General features: G+C 38.9%; 1 protein-coding gene across 2 annotated transcripts; it reads right to left on the bottom strand.

Annotated features, from left to right (window-relative positions):
• Positions 1 to 3,922: 3,922 nt before the first annotated feature.
• Positions 3,923 to 22,313, bottom strand: aldh3a2b (aldehyde dehydrogenase 3 family, member A2b). Of its 2 annotated transcripts, XM_066645957.1 has the most exons (12): positions 22,186 to 22,313; positions 20,902 to 20,967; positions 19,789 to 19,951; positions 19,233 to 19,464; positions 15,663 to 15,748; positions 13,981 to 14,189; positions 11,441 to 11,558; positions 11,186 to 11,327; positions 10,859 to 11,025; positions 10,211 to 10,310; positions 9,405 to 9,643; positions 3,923 to 5,581 (listed from the first exon to the last, which is right to left on the bottom strand). In XM_066645957.1, exons 3-12 carry the CDS (start codon positions 19,948 to 19,950, stop codon positions 5,564 to 5,566), a joined length of 1,473 nt encoding a protein of 490 aa, XP_066502054.1. In that variant the 5' UTR covers position 19,951; positions 20,902 to 20,967; positions 22,186 to 22,313; the 3' UTR covers positions 3,923 to 5,563. The 2 variants fall into 2 exon arrangements, with proteins under 2 accessions (XP_066502054.1, XP_066502053.1); XM_066645956.1 differs by lacking the exon at positions 22,186 to 22,313 and having other exon boundaries at positions 20,902 to 21,240.
• Between the last annotated feature and the right edge of the window lie 365 nt (positions 22,314 to 22,678).

Genomic DNA, 22,678 nt, shown 5'->3' with positions numbered 1-22,678 from the left:
GTAACTCGACTCCCGCGCTCACCTCCCGCCACACAGCTGGGCTCCAGCAGAGAGCGCAATGTTTACATCTACCAGCATCTTACTAGCATGATGCTAATTACCTGTCCTTATGCATTTAAAGGCGTAATAGCACTGATTATATATATATGTGGGAAGGATGTTAGAATTGAAGTGTGGAGGGTACGGCTGAAGAAGTGTGGGTTCACTCAGCAAGGTGCAGGCAGGACTCAAAATAACTCATTCCGTGATAATTTATTCAAACATAGCACACGTGATGACGTCACGACAAGAGAGGTACAAATAAAGACAAGAAAAGAAATAAAAACAGCGAGTTGGAACTAAACAGACCTAGTTTCTCTGTACTGCAGTTCCATCTACCTTCACTGGCTACCGCAGCCAAACCCCCCTCCTTTTAGGAACTTGGCCCCACCCCTCTCTTAATTGAACTAACCCAACTCTGGCAAAGGGGTAACTTTACAGTTATTTACAGAAATATATTTATTCCTTACAATATAACCAATAATAGATATCCCCAGCACATCTTATTCCGTCTTCACTGGTAAGTATTTATCTATGTACATAGTTTGTTAGTATTTTTACTTATTTGCTTTTTCCCTTTCACAGGTTCCCGAATCCAGCCCTTACCTCTCCCTCTCTATAAGTCACCGTGGGCCCTTCGGCTAGCACAAAGAGAAACAGTAAATTTGCCGCCATTCCCTGGACCTGAATAGGTCCGGAACAGGACCTGAAACACAAGCTAAGTAATAATACCAGCATACACTCCTTAATGTATATTCCAGTCTTGGTGATTGGGCCAATTCACTGACCTCATCACTATCTATCTATCTATCTATCTATCTATCTATCTGACTATTCATTCATTAATTCATCTTGTAACCCTGGACACAACATTCAACCACTCCCACACCTCTGGACACTATGCACCAACATGTTCAAACACTGAACGTTTTGAAAGTCATATGAACGTTTTCGACTATATCTGGTCATGGCCTTTATGTAGCCCGGAGAACTGAACAATTTTAGATCTGTTAGATGTTTGTTCTAGGTACACTTCATGTTCAAACAGTGCATCCTTTTCTGACACAGTTTAAGAAATTCATTGATCATTGATTCATTAAAAATTTGGACACTCTAAAGTGGTTCCCAATATTTAATTATACATTAGTTAAAAACAAACAAACAAAAAACCTGCAACTACTTAGAAAAACAAAAATAAAGAAAGCCATTGTTAAAAATATTAGGTTTTGACACAGTGGAACTGTGTTCTCTGTAGTGATGGATAAGATGGAGTTTCACTGATGTTCAATCAAACTATTAATTACTAATTTTTAGTACTAATGGAAAGACAAGAAATATGATAAAATATGGAATAAGGTATATTTGCTTCTGGCCATAAAATAGTAATTTTGAATTACCCATGAACAAAGCTATACACTTCCTCGGAAAAAACTCAAAGTGTCAAAACAGCTTCTCTGGTAGTCTGTGACTCATTCCAGGTAGCATGCCTATGTGGCCACTTCTGACAAAGATGCAGTTCTGCAGGCCTTGGCAATTCATGCCAACCAAAAGTGGTTAAAAATTTACTTCTGACATGTGGCAATATTTTGATGTTCATGTGGCTCTTGCGGCATGTGAGAGCAGATCACTCAAGTGCAGTTATTCCATGTAACAAGTAGACCATGAAAATGAGGGACGTGGGCCAGACCCAAGCCAGAAAAAATATTATTATCTGAGATTGTTTATGTGGACTGACTGAAAAACCTCATCTTTCTCATAGTTTACACTGTGCACATAATTACTGTGTACTAGTGTGGCACTGACAGTGTGGTTCATTGCTGGTTTCATCGAAACGAGTTACAGCTTGTACGACAGGTTCTGCTTCCTAATTCCTAACACAAACATGTGCTTTGACCTTGTCAGCGCAGTGTATTCCAAATTTTATCCAGGTAGGAGGCAGGCTGCTATAAATAGCACACGCATAGAACTATTTTATTCATCCACATAGACAATTACTACCAATCTATAGTGATATAAGAAACTATAAGACATCTACAATGTTGTTTAACACATCAGTTAGGGTTTTTCCTCCTTAAGTATTCCTCTTTATACAAATCTTCAGCACTTTTACGGGGCAATTATTACTCCTGAAAATCCTCTAGAATTTCTTGCAATATTAGTGCAAATTTTTCCCAATGAGCTTCTATAAAGTAGGAGAAAGATACCTCTTCATAGTTTGATGGACAAATATTTTAACATATCACTTTGTGTCATGTTTGTAAAAACATTCCTTTCTTGTCATATTTGCGTTGTAAATTTACAGTGTGTGCAGAATTATTAGGCACGTTGTATTTGAGAGGATTCTTTTTATTATTGAACAACAACTTTGTTCCCAATCAACCCAAAAGACTCATAAATATGAAAGCTTAATATTTTTGGAAGTTGGAGTGGGTTTTTTTTTTTTTTTTTTTTAGATTTGGCTATCTTAGGAGGATATATGTTTGTGCAGGTAACAATTACTGTGCAGAATTATTAGGCAACTTAATAAAAAACAAATTTATACCCATCTCACTTATTTTCACCAGGTAAAACAATATAACAACACAGCATTTAGAAATAAACATTTCTGACATTCAAAAACAAAACCAAAAATAAATCAGTGACCGCCTTTCTTTACAATGACACTCAAAAGCCTTCCATCCATAGATTTTGTCAGTTGCTTGATCTGTTTACGATCAACATTGCATGCAGCAGCCACCACAGCTTCCCAGAAACTGTTCCGAAAGGTGTACTGTTTTCCCTTCCTGTAGATCTCACATTTTATGAGGGACTACAGGTTCTCTATGGGGTTCAGATCAGGCGAACAAGGGGGCCATGCCATTATTTTTTTCTTCTTTTAGACCTTTACTGGCCAGGCACGCTGTGGGGTATTTGGATGCATGTGATGGAGCATTGTCCTGCATGAAAATCATGTTTTTCTTGAATGATACCGACTTCTTCCTGTACCACTGAAGGTGTCTTCCAGAAACTGCTAGTAGGTCTGGGAGTTGAGCTTCACTCCATCCTCAACCCGAAAAGGTCCCACAAGTCCATCTTTGATGATACCAGCCCATACCAGTACCCCACCTCCACCTTGCTGGCGTCTGAGTGGAGCTCTCTGCCCTTTACTGATCCAGCCTCTCGCCCTTCCATCTGGCCCATCAAGAGTTACTCATTTCATCTGTCCATAATACCTTAGAAAAATCAGTCTTAAGATATTTCTTGGCCCAGTCTTGACGTTTTATCTTATGTTTCTTGTTCAAAGGTGGTCGTTACCTTGACCATGTCCTTGAGTACCGTATGCTTTGTGCTTCTTGATAATCCAGTAACGTTGCAGCAAAACTGGTGGCAAATGGCATCTTGGCAGCTTCATGCTTGATTTTCCTCAATTCATGGGCTTCTCAATTCAACACGCTTCTTGCGACCCTGTTGACTATTTGCCATGAAATGCTTAATTGTTCGGTGATCACGCTCCAAAAGTTTGGCAATTTCAAGACTTCTGCATCCCTCTGCAAAACAGCTCAAATTTTTTTACTTTTCAGAGTCTGTCAAATCTCTCTTCTGACCCATTTTGCCAAAGGAAAGGAAGTTGCCTAATAATTAAGCACACCTTATATAGAGTGTTGATGTCATTAGTCCACATCCTTTCTCATTACAGAGATGCACATCACCTGATTTACTTAATTGGTAGTTGGCTTTCAAGCCTTTACAGCTTGGAGTAGGACAACTTGTATAAAAAGGATGATGTGATCAAAATACTCATTTGCCTAATAATTCTGCACACACTGTAGACAAAACCCTTTTTTAATTTGAAAGGTGCATCATTTCTTTAATCATTTAAATGTTTACAACACTCCTGGCAATAGCACACTCCTGTATTTAAAAACAGTTCTGTTGTATTGCTTTCTGTAGGATTAATTAACAACAATAAGTTTTGGGACATTAAAAACAAAACCCTGGAAAATGAAGGGGTTAAACAAAACACTATGATACTGAATGATACTTAAATCATATTGGCAGTACTGGTTAGGCTGATATTTGCCACAGGAATGTATTCAAAATTAATAACCAGAGAAAGACTTAATTAAGTTTTGTAAGCAAAATCAATCACAGAAAAACCCACAATTTAATCTCTGTAAAAATGGATTTATTTTACAGATGAAAAGACTTTCACTACTTCATAAAACTCACTTATTAATTACCGTTATTAATCCAACTCAAATATTTAAAATTGAAATGGAAGAACAGCAGAGGAATGTTTTTCTGTTACATGGTGCTCAGAGAAATCAATAGTAAATTAAATGATTAACAGGTCTGCTACATGAAGCAGCAATCCAAAACCAATAGCAGCAAATCTGCACTCTACTACACTGACTGCACAACAGGGATGTCCAACTCAAATGATTTTGTCTCAATCCTGAGCTTTTTATTTTTTTTTTTTAATTGACCAATTGCTGATTGTAGGTCTCATTCACCTTCTGAATTTTCATCAATAAAGCACTTGCACAATGCACACTTAACTTATAGTTAATAAAATCTATTCAATTTCGATAAGATAAAATTATTTATAATTTAATTTAAAATATTTATAAACAATTGATAAACAACACTAACCCATATTAATCCAGTCCATTCCAATTCATATTAATATGGCCAACAGTGATCCATATTGATACAGCTAATAACTATATATATTAAGCCAGTGAATATGGATCAACAATATAACTTAACTAATCCTAATTAATACAGCTGATACTAATCCCTGAACCTTTCTCTTTAGATCAGGACATCCCTCTGCGCAACTGGAAAACTAGGGCCACATTAATTCACAGTTTAGTATTTCCCTTTGCTTTAATATTAGTAATGAAACCATCAGTTACAGGAGAGAATTATTAAAGTGCAGTGCTCTGGTTTTGGTAGTACTTATCTCTATTTTCAGCTATAGGTTGGTTGTCCATTAATATTGCAGTTTTATAACATACTTTTACTAATAGAAATATAGATATATAATTGTTGATATTGACCAGACCTGGTCCAAAAATAGTTCCCAGCGCTGTACGCATGTATTTACGGGTAAAATAGCTACATTGATATTTTTGGTAAAATATACTCTGAAGTTAATACTGGCCTTCCTTCAAGTGTGTGTTTCCACAGTGCAACTGTACTACATGACTGAAATGTTCGCTTTTCCTTCATAGAAACATATTTCTGTTAAAACAAACAAACAAACAAGAACAGATTTAACCAAATTAATCACAGAGTAAAGTGCTAATAATGTTAACAAATGTCACATTAGGAAACTATGATCAATTTAGCCTGAATTCTTCATTAGCAGTATTATGGGAAATAGCTAACAATGCCTCTGTGCCTGGCTCCTAGATCTTTCAAATGTTAAGGCAGGGGAGTGGAGAGGCACTTCAGCAGGGATACAGATCACTAAAGGACCAACATCCTGACTGTTGTTTTTCCTGTTGATGAGCTCAGTTTATCTGTCAGCACTCTTCTTTTACTCAGCAAAGTATCTCTGCAAAGAAGAGATCAGAGTGTCAGTCATTCACAAATCTCTCAGCAAATGACCTCTATTGTGTCATTAGTTTTAATCTCCAATGATGCTTTTTCACATTTTTTTTAACAACCAATGTAGCTGTGGTCAAGTGATAAAGCTACTTTGGCACATCTGGAAGACCCAGAATAAACTGATTTATACAGGGCCAAGCAAGGAGTCTGAGTATTCATCTCATGTACATTAAATGTTATAGAATAAATAACAATAAAAAAAAATTCACTTAAACAAAACTATTTTCACAGTGTCCAACTACACTGGTGACCTGTCACAGTGGCAAAGAATGCACTGACACTGGAATGATTATACTGAATTTTAAATGTTACCAAATATAATACGTGATTTTAGAATATTAGAATTGATTGTGGTTACACTCTCATTTTGTCATTGTTGTTAAAAGAATTTCTGCACATTGAGCTACATTAATGCATGAAAACTATATAAAATATAAATAAATACTATTATTAGTAGTAGTATTGATTTTTGGAATATCAGGACTTGTTATGTTTGAATATTAGAATTGTTTGTGGAACTGTTGTATTGGCAATTCTTCTGTACTGATTTTTGGAAATGTATATTAGATTAGATATGGATTCAGAATGCAAACTGATTATAATATTCAGCATATTACCGCTCTTGATTTTAAGCAGAATAAAATTATCATGTTCTATATTCCATTACGGGCGGCACGGTGGCGCAGCAGGGACCTGGAGGTTGTGGGTTCGATTCCCACTCCGTGTCTGTGAGGAGTTTGGTGTGTTCTCCCCGTGTCTGCGTGAGTTTCCTCCGGGTGCTCCAGTTTCCTCCCACAGTCCAAAAACACATGTTGGTAGGTGGATTGGCGACTCAAAAGTGTCCGTAGGTGTGCGTGAATGTGTGAGTGTGTGTGTTGCCCTGTGAAGGACTGGCGCCCCCTCCAGGGTGTATTCCCACCTTGCGCCCAATGATTCCAGGTAGGCTCTGGACCCACTGTGACCCTGAACTGGATAAGCGGTTACAGATAATGGATGGATGGATATATCCCATTACTGTGTGTCACATCTTGGCACTTTCCTGTTTGTTTTCTCCTTCCATGTGGCTCTGTCTACCCTTCACACCCCCGTGACAGAATGACCGATCTGTATAAGGACACAGCTAGCACGGACTACCCTTTTAGTAGATGTGTTATTCGCCGGACTCCATTCCGCACAGGCCCCAAGGATCCGATGGAGGAGGCTTTAAGAGCGGCCTCGGAATGGAGTCGACGGCTGCAGCTCATGCCCGGTGCGGTTCCTTTCCCCCGAACAAAGGACTCGATTCAGGAATCGAGTAATTGCTCCAGCAGGAATCGACGGAGCCGGAGGAGAAAGCGGGCTGGAGTCTCCCCCTAGCGGGAGGATTATCCCTTCAGGTCTGGGTAAATTCTTGGGGGGGGGGTTAAGGGTAGGTACCTCAGGACAACGGAGGTGAGGCTAACAGGGGCGCACCTCTGGGGAATCCCTCAAGAGTGCGCCCATCAGACCCCCTAAACCTGATAAATCCACAACTCGTGCTCGGCGAGCAGCACGAGCACCTGCCTCGTTGGCGTTTCCGGCCGTTTCTGTTCCCGTGAGAGCGGCGCCAACGGCCGCTTCTGTCTCAGAGAGCGCGGCGCCAACGGGCCGCTTCTGTTTCTGTGAGAGCGGCGCCAACGGCCGCTCCAGTCTCCGTAAGCGCGGCTCCTCTAGCCGCTCCTGTCTTCGTGAGTGCGGCGCCCGCCTCTCCTGTCTCCGTGGACGACGTCGCTGCAGGGCCTCCTGTTTCCATGGACGTCGTCGCCAGTTCCCAAACACCTCTCTGCACTCCCTCCTGACCTCCAGGAGAAGCTTACAAGCCTCATGGCACGCCTGGAGGTCTCCTTGAAGGCGGCGTCCGCCTCTCCTGTTTTCGTGAGAGCGATGCCTGCCTCTCCTGCTTCCGTGGATGACGTCGCAGATTCCTCTGCCTCCGTGGACGTCGTCGCAGGTCCTTCTGCTTCCGTGGACGACGTCGCAGATTCCTCTGCCTCCGTGGACGTCGTCGCAGGTCCTTCTGCCTCCGTGGACGTCGTCGCAGATCCTTCTGCCTCCGTGGACGTCGTTGCAGATCCTTCTGCCTCCGTGGACGTCGTCGCAGGTCCTCCTGCCTCCGTGGACGTCGTCGCAGGTCCTCCTGCCTCCGTGGACGTCGTCGCAGCTTCCTCTGTCTCCGTGGACGGCGTCGCAGGTCCTCCTGCCTCCGTGGACGACGTTGCAGCTTCCTCTGCCTCCGTGGACGTCGTCGCAGGTCTTCCTGTCTCCGTGGACGTCGTCGCAGGTCTTCCTGTCTCCGTGGACGTCGTCGCAGGTTCCCCTGTCTCCGTGGACGTCGTCGCAGGTTCCCCTGTCTCCGTGGACGTCGTCGCAGGGTCTCCTGTCTCCGTGAGTGCGGCTCCCTCAGCCGTTCCTATCTCCCTGACTGTGGCTACGGCCGTTTCTGCCCCTGAGACTGTGGCTACGGCCGTTTCTACCCCCGAGACTGTGGCTACGGCCGCTCCCGGTCATACCCATAGGACGATCCCCAGAACTGTGCCCAGGCTGGTCCCTCAGACATTGCCACGGACATTTGCCAGCCCTGGGCACCCACATGTTATATTTGTTCCAGTATCTGTTCCTGTCTTGGTTCCTGTCTCTCTTCTTGTCCCTGTACCTGTGTCTGCTTTTCTTTCAGTTCTGGTCCCTGTCACAGTGTTAATGTCTGTCCCTGTGAAAGTCTTGGTCCCAGTTCCCTTGCCTCAAGTCCAGTCCCCTGTTAGTTCTGTTCAGTCTCATGTCCAGCTCCCTGTTAGTCCTCTTGAGTCACCATTTAAACCCTCTGTCCAGTCTATGTTTCAGTACCCTGTTTCTGCTCCCGTCTTGTCCCAAGTCCAGTCACGTGTATCTGCTCCTGTTCTGTCTCAGTCCCCGTTCAGTTTCCAATCTAAGTTCCAGCACCCTGTCTTATCACGAGTCCCATCTCCTCTTTCTAGTTCTGTCCGATGTCCGTTTAAGTCCAGTCTCTTACCACCAGTTCCATTTCCTATCCTATCATGAGTCTTCTAGTTTTTGTCTTGTTCTTCTGGCCCCTCCTGCGCCAGCTCCTGGAGAGTCTAGTTTTTCGCGCTCCGGGAGTTGCGCGTCTTGGGGGGGGCGTCTGTCACATCTTGGCACTTTCCTGTTTGTTTTCTCCTTCCATGTGGCTCTGTCTGTTTGTTATTCCTATCTCCGCCCTCGTTTCACTCTAGCTCCACCTTTTGTTCCGCCTCTTTGTCTTTATCTTTGTCAGGTGTCTCTTGTTAAGTTCGTTTATTTAAGCCCTATTCCCTCACTTCCTGGTATCGGTCATTGTGATTGTGTTTGTATTTTGTGTTGTTGTGTTTTCGTCCTCGTTCTTGCTCTTGCTCGTCTCTCTTGATCCTTTCATGCCCCAATCGTGTTTAACCTCTAGTTCGTTTGTTGTTATATTAGTGTTTGTTTTTTGTTTCTCTTCAAGTTTGTTTCGTTTTGTTATCTCTTTATTAAAACTGTCTGTGTTGTAGCGAGTGTGTCTGCATCCGTAAGTTCACCCTTCACACCCCCGTGACACTGTGTACATAATCCTAAGGAATATTCAGAGGAACTGTAACTTAACTGGTGTGATATCAGTGATGTCCACTCCAGAAAGGTTTAAGTTTTAAATAGATTTGTATGTTTTGCATTGGTATGGTATGATTTTGTATAATGCAAGTTGTTTGTACTGTATATTTTTTTGTATTTTGTAAACTGTTCACCTGTAGCATGACTGCAGCGACTACAGCCAGCAAAGCCAGTAGAGCCAGGCGTCCCAGCGTGCTCAGCTCCACTTGCTTGAGAATGAAAAAGCGAGCCCATTTCAGTTTCTTGGTCGTGTGAGGGGGGTAGCGCATCTGATTCACTCCCTCCATCTTCAGCTGTTTAATGAGGCAGCCTCTAAGGTGACTCAACTGATCAAAGCTGAACTTTCCATGGTAGCTGCCCATCCCACTGTTACCTGCAGGGGGAGCCACAAACTTACTTTTTAACAAGTGGTACTACATAATAGAATAATTATTTTGCCCTAAAAATACAGTTCGCATTATCAAATAAAAACATCTGATAATATTTAAAACAAGCCTTTTATATGTAATAAATGCAATTGTCGGTAGTAATGAATTACCTTTACTTAAGTCTCAGTTTACTTAATTACAGTTTCAACTGATTAGTATTATTTTCAAATTGCAATATTTCAGCTCAAGTATGTTAGTGAGGAAAGTAATTTTAGCACATTTAAATTGTAGGCATTGACATTAAGTTACTGATCCCTTATTGTGATTCGTTTCATTCTGTTTTGTTGCTGTGAAATTCCACAGCACATTTGTATGTCACTCAGTACTAGTATGTTAATCAATAGTATGTGTCTGAGCTGCTACTTCTTTATTTCTATTCTTGTGTTTTCCTTCGTATCTTAGTAAATGTTTATGCATTATAGTAATTACACACATTTAGAAACTTTATTTAGGGGGAATAATTAGCATAGAGAAATGGTGTGACTGTATGTAATTTAAGAGTAGTTACTTACCAACACCACCAAAGGGCAGAGAACTGACTGAGAAGTGGATCAAGCAGTCATTGGCCAGTACTCCACCACTAGAGGTCTCTGAGATCATACGGTAGATCAGCTAAACCACAAACGAAGGAAAGAACTTTAAAGATTACAGTTTAATATAGCTAAAATCAGAGTCATTTTTGAAGATTAAGACTATTTTTATATTCCCACTTTATGCTTTAAAACACATTTAATCTATTAATTTAAATCTGTTTTAAAGTCAGTTACCAACTGAAGAAAGAAATGTCATTTTGTATTAACCACTTGCAAGTTTCCATTTTTCACTTTTATAACTTAAGAAAATCACGTAAACTGATTAATAAGCCTTAGAATGTAATATTAAAATGGTTAGTTATAGCTAATTGTCCTGTCCTTTTCAAAAGCCATCTTTTCAATTAGAATGCAAAACAAATGTATATAATGGCATGTAGTTATGTAATTACATTAACCCTGTTCTTATTATTTGATTTTTATATTTAATTTAATACCCAGATGACACTACTACCTCAATTTCAAGAAATTAACTTCAAAACCACATTTATTAGTTATTTTCAAAATCGCAGATTGTTTGATAATTAAAACGTCTGTGGTGTTTCATTTGACAATTAAGGCAGCTTTTACCTTCTTGTCTTGGGTAAAAATATAAAGCACCAGGGGTTTCTCTCTTTCATTGATGAATCTGATGGCCTCATTCACACTGTTGACACTCAGGATGGGCAGCACCGGCCCAAAGATCTCCTCTTGCATCACCTTAGCGTCTGGTTTCACATCCCTGAGGACTGTGGGAGCTGTGCATGAAAGAACACACAGAACACACAGTAAAGTTAAAAAAGCAAGTATACTGTTATTTTGGCTTATGTACTTCTGAGTTATTCAAATTCTATATTTTGTCATTCGCAGCTTTTGGCAGACAATCCTATCCAAAGCAATATTAATTCTAACATTTACCAATAAAACACTGTGACTCATCATTGTCTCCTCCTAGTGCAACACTGCTGCCTTCTAACAGTGCCATCACTCTCTTAAAGTGGCGTTGGTTGATGATGCGTCCATAGTCAGGACAGCTCTTGGGATCTTCAGTGTAGAATTCCTGGAAGAAAACCGAAACACACAATGAGGAAGATGTTTGCTTACATTCAGTTTCAAAACTGTAATCAGCTGAGAGGGGAACCTTGTTTTTTTTTCTTCTATTGATTAACATACCAACACACTCTTCTTGATCTCTTCAATAACTCTGTCTTGGAGGCTGGGGTCACACAGGATGTAGTCTGGGGCGATGCACGTCTGACCACAGTTGGAGTATTTTCCCCAGACAATACGTCTGCACGGTAATAGACATAATTCTCGTCATGTTTTTAATTCCTTAATAAAAATATACATTCTCCTTAGCTTATGTATTGTATCACATAATAACCATGGTGGTTTAATATTAAACTTCAAATTATTTCCATTAAGTCATAATATGGCTGTTAATACATTACTAAAAGTAACATTACTAAAATTGCTAAATGACAGATCAAATCTACAGCTGGGTTTCCATCCAAAACATTCACATATGTTGTGGCCAATAAAGGAATATCGTCAGGAAAAAAATGTGAAAAGAATTATGTTTCCATAAACTGTCCTAATGTAAATAACTTCAGGTGACATACAGTGGGTTCCAGTGATCAGGGGTGGCATTAAATGAGGGAGATTGTAAGATTTGAGTGGGTTTTTGTTTGATCAGAATATTTTTTTACATTTATATATAAAAAAAAAACTTTATATAAAAAAAGCTTGATTTAATATGCATGTGCTTGGGCATCTGTGTTGTTTCTGTCATATACAACTTGATCTTAATTTTTTGAGAGGAAAGTAAAATGCTGTGTGGTATCTGACTTTTGCGCAGTTCAGTATATTTGTACAATATTCTACACATGCACTAAAATAAGAGGCTGGGTTAGTACTGGTATAAAAACAGAGCAGTTGTAAAGCATGGATAGAAAAGAAGGAAGGAAAGTTGGGGAGAGTTTTATTGCGCAGTGTGGGGAGCTGAGACACGGCCACCTGCACAGTATTTAGAAAACACTTTTCCATCTATCTTTTGTGCATTGGTGCTTTTGCGATAGTCTAGCTTTTCTATCTCATATCAGCATAAAACACTTTGTAATTTTGTTTTTGCAAATTTTTGGCTTTTTTTTATTCAGGTTTATTTAATGCACATTTACATAATTTAAAAAACCTCATGGACAGAAAACCCACTGATGAAATGAAAGATGTGAAAGTCAATAACCTGGGTTTACTGACACATTTACCGTTAGGTTCCAATCACAATATTTAATTTATGATTCAGTAAAATCATGTACAAATGACAATGAGTCTGTTATATTTATATACATATCCATTATATTCATATTTATATTTGCACATTCGCCATTAAGAAGTTTCAGCCATGCTGCTATGTGAATGACACACAGTATGAAGTGGCCAATCAGAACAGACCTTATTTGGTGCTTTTCATTGCATGGTACCTACTCTACTCTACTTGCATTTTTGTTTTTCCATTAAGCAAATTTTGTACCTGGACATTTTTAGTGGTTCGGCTCATGGTTCCACGCGAGCTGAGTAGGGACTAAATATGACGTCTAAACCTATAAACTTGTCCAAATCTCCAAACTACTAAGATCACATTTGTTTTTTCATCTGTCTAAGACAATGACAGCCAATAAAAAGATGCCATGTTTTCTTGAAGAGGTTCAAATGCTCCTTGGTTTGGCGACTGAAATAAGAATCCATCGAGTGCTGCAAAAAATTATAAAACTGATCTGACTGAACTGATGCACAGCTGAGCTCTGTTCAGTCCCCAAACACAAAAACAATATGCAAATACACAATAAGTAAACAATGCTTAACCTGTACAAACAATGTATGACCTCACTAATGAACAGTTTGGGCGGCTGTCTTAACAACATTGTCCACCCCATCCCCCAACCCCCATTGTAAACACTCAATAACAAAAGATCCTTCAAAGTTCCAAAGTACTTTCTGTGTTTAATGTTATTCCTCAGTTTTTTAGTCACAAACATGCGTTCTGACATATAATCCAGCATTTTAGGCGAGCTGAGTGTTGTCTCTGAGTTTCCCCATGGCTGTGTGTACAAAGTTTTGAATCATTGATTTAAATTTGCACTCGATTCGTGAACCGATTCACTTAATGAGTCGATTCTACACTCAGCCCATCATGTAAGTTCCTCAAAGTGTCCAAACACCACACAGAGCATATAATTCTCAAAATATCAGGGGATTTTTATAACACCAAACGATGACTTGGTTCGTTTCTTGAGCTTTGATTTCCAATGTGAGCGTGCATTTTTTTTTTTTTATTGTCTTGTTAGGAGGAAGTTGTTGTAGTTGTTGTAGCACACTAAAGACGTTATTGCTCATGATGTTGTTTACTAGCACGTATGTTATTTTAACTGTTATTGCACTTTAACTGCTTTGTTATTTTATAAATAAAGAGTAAATAACGTTAAACTCGTTTCAGTATGTAATATTCCTTGTAGAATACGTGTAGAAAAAGTTACTGCAGCAAATATGGATCAATCTACCTATGATACACAAAATTTTAAAAGACAACATAAATTAGCATGTGTTCACCATTTTGTGGCCATATAGTACAAAACAAAGGTCATAAATGGACCTCGCTATAAGCAAATAGGAGGAAAATATAGGTCCACTGATTCCCTTTATCTGACTGGACTCACCGGCATGCAATGGTAAGATCACAGTTCTTATCAATGTAACAAGGGCTCTTTCCACCAAGCTCCAGAGTAACAGGGGTTAAGTGTTTAGCAGCTGCCTCCATGATAATTTTGCCCACCGCACAGTTGCCAGTGTAGAAGATGTGATCAAAACGCTGCTTCAACAGCTCCTGAGTCTCTGGAACTCCACCAACAACCACGGGGTACATCTCCTACAAGAAATATTTAAGAAACACAATCAGAATCAACTATGACAGAGCATATTACAGCCTTTGGGACACTAGAGAGTAGCCTCAATTGCCAAAAAATATGCAGCATTCACATGAATAACATGCAAGAGTCAATCCATGGCAGCACACTTCAACTATTAGGCAAAGATGAGACGAGATGAGACAAGACAAGACAAGAAACCATTTTTTGGGGATAGGGATGATATTGAGGTCAGAGGTGACTGCAGTGGCAGATTTAACAGGACATCAGAGTAACACCCTGACACTTTTCTAGGTAAATGTCCCAGGATCTTCTCTGACCTCAAAGAGTCAGTATCTCGATTATCTCATCTGAAGCAGATTCTATCATATTACTCTGTACAGTGTCCCCGTGACTCCACTCAAGCACTGGAATTCATACAGAATATGTGGAAAATGCCTCATGTTGGCTATAATGCTTACAAATAACAATTAATATGACAATTACATTTTGAGAATCTGGATTCTGAATTTGCCCTATTAGGATAATCAGATCATCATCAACCATTAAAACACAAAAAATTTTTATTCCAAAAATGTTATGGAAATTGTGGCATAAGCAATTCACTATAAATATTGATGTATGTATCCAATACGTATATCTGTAGCTCTTCATCAGTTTGTTCAATTTATATACAAAGATACACAGACATGCAGGTCCTGCTATGAATCTTCATAATTATCTAAAGCAGACGCCCAAATATATTTAAAAAATTATGTAATAAATATATTACATTACACTTTCAGAAAAACTGTCACTGTGGCGGGTACCATTAATTAGGGACCATATTTATACCACATTCTATATAGCTGTAGATTTTAAAGTTGTTTTCATCTGCCATGTTTAATTTCCAGGACTTATGTTATGTTCTTTTGTTTTACACAGTTCTGTAAAGGAAAGTTTACACATTTTCACCTCTCCTTCTGTAATGAGAATGTAATGTACATTTAGGGAACACAACTGAACTGTAAAACCACCGTTGTACCTTTTAAAGGTAAATTTTTTTTTTGTTGCACTTTTTAGGTCAATATGTATAAAAGTGCATGTCAACTATATTAAAGGCATGGTAAAAATCTGTTGTCTCCTTTAAGACCGTAAACTTGTGTTTTTAACACAGTATAAGGCCATAAGGCTTACATCTATGTCTGGGAGGAGGGGTGTAAAGGTGTGTGAAGTGTAACACTTTGGGCTGTGGGGCAGCACCACTGTGCTCTCTGGACTGATGGGAGTGCCTTTCAAAACATATAGGACAAGTAGCACTGGCTTATATGATAACAATCAGAAGCAGTTCCTTCGGTGGATAAATAAATGACTATAAAAGTTGACTCTAAATTTGTTTTCCGCTGCATAATAAGGTGAAGAATTCCACTTGGTGCAGTATGATATTTTTCATGTAAGTGTTAGTAGCATTTCTGCAGCAATGAATGATAACTAACCTTGTCAATGTACAACGGAAGGAGCTCTTCCATCACTTTTGAAGTGTGGACACATACTTCAGAAGGTTTAATAACAGCAGCATTACCTGAGGACAGTAAAAACATATGTTAACTGTCCAAATTTAACTGTTTAAAAAAGGCATAATTTCCACAAATTTTCCCTTATCCTAAGTTTGTCGTGACATGTTTTGTGCTGGAGGGTTCAAATTCAGGTTTCAAAATGGCTATCATCACTGCAACATGCACAATACCTCTAAAAGTAAGTAGACACTCCTTATAATAAGTGAGTTCTGCTACTTTAATATGTACACATTGTGGATGCCTGTCACTCTGCCCTATGCCAAATGCCTGCAACAGTGGCATTAAGTACTGGGCTGTAGAGCAGTGGAACTGTGTTCACTGTAGGGAAGTACCAAGATCCAATCAATGGGCTTAAGCTAATGTCACTGTGTATAGTTTTCCATATTGGATACTTACACATTACTCAAACAACTGAAATAAAAACTCTAATGTTTACGATATTCTTGTCAATACGTTTAGACCTCGATTTTAAAATTACACATATATAAGTATATATCCCTGACACATTAATCCATGTCACGTTTTTAAGAGAGTCTTGTCAGTCAGTAGAGGAGCTCAGGCTACATCCCAAATAGAACCATACATGGTGCACATCACAGATAATAAAACTAAATTCTGCACCCAGACAGTAATTAGACACTAATTTAACAAGGAAATGCAAATTTTATAGCTGAATAACAATTATTTTTGCATATGACACAATACATGGGTACATGGGTCATATATTATGACCAATACTCTGCACTATGAAGTGTGTAGAGAGACATTTGGGATTCGTTCTCGGGTTCACTGCAGCGTGAAATCATCACACTGATAAATCACATTTTCAGACAAGGAGAACTTTTAAACTTTAAGCCAAATCAGAGAAATATATATCAATAAAACATTATCCTTCAAAAATCTGGTTAGTGGGATCATAAAAGGGGGAAAAGAATGAGATGAAAGATAAATGTGAATGACTTGTTCATACTCAGATAATATACCAGCTTCAGTAATCGTGTTATTTCACTCATGTTCTGTTTTAGCATGTAATAGACTACAAGCATAAGTAAAATAACACACTTACTGAAGCTTGTATATAATGTGTGTATGAATAATTCAGATTCACTCCTACACTGTGTGATATGTTACTTGCATGATGAAAAGAGGAGGCAGACTGAAAAAGCAAGTGCATCCATTTTATAGAGGCTAATATGAAACACTATAATCCCGGTGATGTTACTTAACTCATGAAGTGATAGTTTCTTTTATGCCTTCTGACAACAATGCATAATGTGGGAGAAGGCCAGTTAGTCGATCTTAGATTACTCTCCAAAATACACCTAGATAAGCTTAAAAGGCTTTATCACTATGCACCTTAGCACACATCCAGAGATTAACATGCAAAGAGGTGGGGACTCCAACTTTACTTTAGTGATAACGGTTAGGGGAGGGAACCTGAAATGTACTATGATCTATTAGCAAACAGCTTTCAAGCAGGACTGGAGCAAAGTGCAGAACTAGGGAGAGTCAAAGAAAAAACTCTATAAGTGATTTTAAATTCATTTACTATGATATAACAATGTAATATGAGGTAAAAAATAAAAGTGAATTTAGTTTTGGTGGTCATAAATAGGACACATTCTCTGTTAACTACATTAGCTCATGGTAAATTTTTAAGCTGGCTGTTAGCTAGGTCTGGCCAGGACTGTCATGGTGTATTGCAGGTTATGTGAATAAACCTATAAAAAGCCATTATAGAATACCTGAATACTTCAAATAGCATTCAGTTTGAGTGAAACTAAGAAAATATCATAAATAAAGCATAATAAAAGGCTCCCTTTCCCAAAAAAGCATGCAGTGCAAAATGTAAATAAAAAAAAATTTAAAACGTATTTCATTTAAAACAGTATAAAATATTTTTTGTACAGCCATTTTTAAATGTTGAAAATCATGAAGTATATATACATTTTTTGTGTGTGTTTAAAATATCTGCCCATTTTGAATTTGATGCCAACAACGTGTTCCAAAAATTTGAAATGGGTGTATGTTTACCACTGTGCTTTATCACTTCATGTTTTAGCAACATTCTGTAAGCATTTGGGAACTGAGGAGACCAGTCACTGTAGTTCTGCAAGTAAACAGTTTTTCAATTATCGTTATAGGATTTCAGCTGCTCAAAAGATCAGTGTCTCCGTTATAGTGTTTTTTTGAGTAACAGGTCTGGATCAGTTTAGCACCCACTCTTTTACTAAGGAGCCATGCTGTTGTAATGGAGACTGACCTCATCTTACAGAAATAAGCAAGAACTTCCCTGAAAAAGACCATTTTAAATCAAGTCACTCAGGTCCAATTTTTTCATAATGTGCTGCTAGCGTCAAATTCAAAACTGGAAAAAAATTTCAAAAAACAAAAGAAAACAAAGCTCAGTTTCAACGTTTGAAATATTGTCTTTGTAATGGTTTAACTTGATTGCACATCTTTCTGTTTATTACTTACATAATATATCCCAGGCCTCCTTTCACTGTGTGCCTATATGCATTTTTTTTATTTCATTTGCATACAAACAACATGCGCTTGCTGTAAATATTTTATTATACATAATTAAAACAGTGATGCAATATGCAAATTAGCCCTATAAAAAAATCCTGAGGACCAGATGCACGTATGAATGTAAAATGTGCCTTGATGCAAGTGCAATATGTGCTGAATATAACATTCAATTTATTAAGACTGTCTGCACGTTATCACTAAGACCCCGCTCACTAATATTTGAATCCTTTGCACAAATGAATTCCTATAGGAAAGTAAGAATGTAAGTTTCCAAATTTTAGTAAACTTTATTTACAGGTTTTGTTTACTAACCTCATCTTTGCTAACTTCAATCAGTTTTAACATTATCCTGATAAAATGTCTCCCATATGCATGTGCAGAGAATGTGCATGTGCATGTGGAGAAGAGTATTCACATAAGCCAACAAACAAGAATAAGTATTGTAGAGCACACATTACTGCAAAAGAGCTGCAAAGCAGTAATTTATCCATATAATGCAGGTCAAACCCAAATATGATGTTTAATGTGGTGTGTGGTTTGTGTTTACAAAGGGTAGCTGCTGATGAACAGTGCTTTAATAGAAATAACAGGAACAAACCAGGAAAGAATAAGCTCACAGTGACACTTAAGGTTTTACAATATCTAAAATGTTCAGCAGTGTTTTTCATATTCAAGCATACATGTATTTCTCAGGAAGACAAGGCAAGCCTTATATTACTTTTTACCACCAGATTTTTACGCAGTTTCCTCCCCATGTAAGTTACACCAGTTCCATTCATTAGCTATTCAGTTGTTCTTTTGATCAGCCTTTCATTCATATATTCCCAGTGAAGCCAGTTATATTAATTTAGACTCCTGGCATCGCCTGAAGCATTACTAGGCCTGGTATTTCTAGCACATTTTTAAAATATTCACACATGGTGTACAAATAATGCTGTCTGAAAATGAAAAGTGTACCTGCTGCAATGGCTCCAATAAGAGGCTGAATGGTGACGGCCCAAGGGTAGTTCCAGGCTCCAATAATTAGGACCACACCCAAAGGCTCTGGCTGAATATATACCTGATCTGAAAGGGTGAGCAGGTTTTTGGTCACTGGCCGAGGAGCAGCCCACTCTGCCAGTTTACTCACAGTCAGGTTTATCTCAGACTCCACAACCAGGGTTTCATAAAGGGGCGTGCCAACCTCACTCTGTTAACAGAGAAACCCACACTGAACATTAGCCCAGAATGGTAAAATGTAGTACATTTAATGTGCAGAGTCAAGATAGATGAATTACCATATGAATGGAATGCTTAATTTTATACAGCCACACATTTGAACACTATTAAATGAAGTTGGCAGAATATTATGTCCTTACCCAGTTTGCCTCAATGTTATTTTCAGTCATTTATGCCATGGTTCATTTTTCAAGTTTAGCCAAAGAACATTAAATTTGGTAGTATACATAAAAAATGTGTTCTCTGCTCTACTTCTGTATTACTCTATTGTAAAACTTAAATCTTGGTCAGTCACCCTATTGAGATCCTTTTTGAGAGCATCTGCAATTTCCTTCTGCCTTTCCACAACAAAGCACTGAAGATTCTTTAGCTGGCTGATGCGGTATTCCAGCGGTCTTGTGCGTCCAGTTCGAAAGGCCTTCCTGGCACGTTCCACGGCCTTCTGCTCCCGAGACATCCTGGGAAAGAGAAGGCTGTTGATTTTACTGCAGCATTTCACTACAACTGTCACATTTCATCCATTTCAATGCTCCATTCTTGAAGAGGGCCAGCACAGCCCACCACATAGTCTTCCATAAATCAAAACTTCACATGTAAAACACCACAATATGATACTAGTTAAATAAAAAATATGCCCTTAGTAACAATATTTTATTTCAGTATAGAATTCAGTCTGCTACTCTATACATTTCTTTTTTATATATAAATGTGTTTGTGTTCATGTTATAATGCTTGTACTGCACTTGTTTCTACACTGCTGTGAACCTGACCATTGAAGAACAGAATAAAAGTGGTTGACAAAGTATACCGAGCAACGGGTAGACTAAAATATGAAGTACACGTTGGTCAGTAGAGCTCATAAAATAGACAATTAATGTAGAAACCACAGGATCATATTAATGCTTTGGCAGATCCAGATATTGATTGAATGACGTCACGTCAAAAATGAAAAATAAAACATCAAAATAAAAGTCCCATATTGTGTATTAGAAGCACCAAAAACAAATAGATTTGTTCTACAGAACCAAAATAGGTCTTATCGATCAGAAGCAGTTAAACCAAGAATGACCAGAGAATGTGCCTGCGATATTCGTTTTTTTTTTCAGTACGTTGGTAAACGTAGCCAGAGGCTGAGTTTCGAAGTCTGTCATGTGACATTAGTTTGGGTTTTTGCATTGACTGATCGAGACATAACGGATTTATCGTCTCCCTCGTGTCAGAGAAATGCAGGTGACAGAGCTTCGTGTCTGTCTCTCTTTCACAACACAGAAGCCAACATAGTCTACTATAGTCCTTAGCCTGGAAAATTCGACAATGGAGAGAAGAAAACTGCAGGCATTTCACGCTAACCGTTTTTCATATTCACTTACACATGACGCCAATTTAAACAAACGAAGGGAAGTGTTACCTTAGTTCAGTACCAGCAGGCGTTTCTCCGCAGACCTGTTCGTTATCCTTCACTCAGGGCTGAGTGCTGATAGTAACAAACACACAACATTACAGTCCCGTTAAACAGCGCTGAGAGGGAGGGCAGCGGTGAATGTGGTAGTAGGCTGGGACTGAACGCTACCCTAGAGTATTTAGGTCTAACCCGTATAATTAGGTCTAACACGTACACTGGGAGATTTGCATGATAAATATTGTCTGGCTATAATAGCTTGTAAATATGGCTGCAAAAATACACACAATGCTTTAGCATTCATATGTACACATGAATATTGTCATATATTAGCCAAAAACGATTTCATTAGCAAACTATTTTCACGAAACAAAAAAGGAACCGTTTAAGGCACATAACATTTTGCTTTGTGCTTTTTGGAAAGCTAATTAAAAGGTACACATTAAAGAAAATTTTCATTTAAAAAAAGGCAAAGACGTGAGGCCCAAGTGACTGATCTTTTGTTGGACCTCAGTGATCTACGCTCTCCCTTGACGTGGCCACGGAGAGACATTTTGTTGAAGAGGTGCGTTCTGATTGGTCAATAAGCACGTCACTCATTGACCCCACAGTGCAAGGCAGACTAGTATGCCTGGCTTGGCATAGTGTAGCGTTTCTCAAAGTGTGAGCGTGTAGGTATTGCAGATGGGGTGCAAAGAATCTGAAGAAATTAACATTTATTTATTACTGAGCCTGTCTTTAATAATGCCTTTCTTTTTTGCCAATAAAGCTTACTTAGTAAAACGTAGTACCCACTCACAATGGATTCATAGTCCTTAAACTTAATAAAAGAACATTAGATAGGAGACGAGAAACACTAGATCCAAAATATGATTTTGTTCGCAAATATTTATTTTGAAAATGCGCCACCGACTTTAAGGCGTTTTGGCAGTGAGTCTGACACGGTGGGTCTTCTTTCAGTCCTCGTTAAGGTACATGTTCAAATATAAAGCTGCTCAATTCAGCTTCACCGGCCTCCGATTCACAGTCAGAGTCTGGTTAATAAAGTTAGTTTTTACCAGCTCTGGGCTTGAGGTCAGTAACTAGAGCACAACAGATAACAATGGCGGCTAATTACAGTTATAAAAGCAGCTTGTATATAACTGTTAGGGAAACAGGAAGATCTGCGAGTTAACCTTAAAATATTAGCTGTGTTCAGGCGGTGAGAAAGCACTTTAAGCAAGTTAATTATGGAATCAGTTTTGTACCAAAAACTATCGCACAAAAAATGAATCTCAAACGTAAAACTTATACCCAGCTCTGAATTTTGTTTTCCATGCCATTAATGCGTGAGCTCTAAGTTCTGCGCGTGCTCTCTTTGTGCAAGCTGCACGAGTTCCATGCACGAGCTCTCTTGAGTTCTGTGCGCCTGATCCCTGAGTTTTGCGAGCAGCTTTGGCACAAACTAGTGATGTGTCGGTCGCGAACGAACCGGTTCAAAGAGCCGGCTCTTGTAAGTGAACGATGAGAGCCGGTTCCCGTCTAAGACCGAGCCATTTTTTTCTAAGGCTTGTCATTCAACCAATCAGAGAACAACAAGCAAGCTCCAACCCTCCAAGCTGAGACACTTGGTTTTCCTGAATGCCAATCTGCCTTCCAAAAAATAGTTGAAGAAAATGTTAAATCAGTTAAATATCTGTTGACAGCTGTGGTTGTTTTAATCACTACCGTTGAATGCTGCTGTTTTGCACTTTGTATTTGTTTATTTTATTACCCAGAAATGGATGATTATATAATTTAATAAGCT

Source organism: Hoplias malabaricus, chromosome 15 (genome assembly GCF_029633855.1).
Source record: "Hoplias malabaricus isolate fHopMal1 chromosome 15, fHopMal1.hap1, whole genome shotgun sequence".
Taxonomy (NCBI): Eukaryota; Metazoa; Chordata; class Actinopteri; order Characiformes; family Erythrinidae; genus Hoplias; species Hoplias malabaricus.
This window is presented reverse-complemented; position numbering and strand designations above follow the sequence as displayed.

Bases quoted from the DNA above. Each gene is read 5' to 3' on its own strand.
- aldh3a2b (XM_066645957.1), bottom strand. From the start codon at position 19,950: ATGTCTCGGGAGCAGAAGGCCGTGGAACGTGCCAGGAAGGCCTTTCGA. The intron at 11,559-13,980 runs GTGAGTCCAGTC...ATTACCGTGCAG, and splicing joins GATCTTACCATTGCATGCCG to ACGTATTGTCTGGGGAAAAT. The intron at 9,644-10,210 runs GTAAGTAACTAC...CTCCCCCTGCAG, and splicing joins TCTGCCCTTTGGTGGTGTTG to GTAACAGTGGGATGGGCAGC.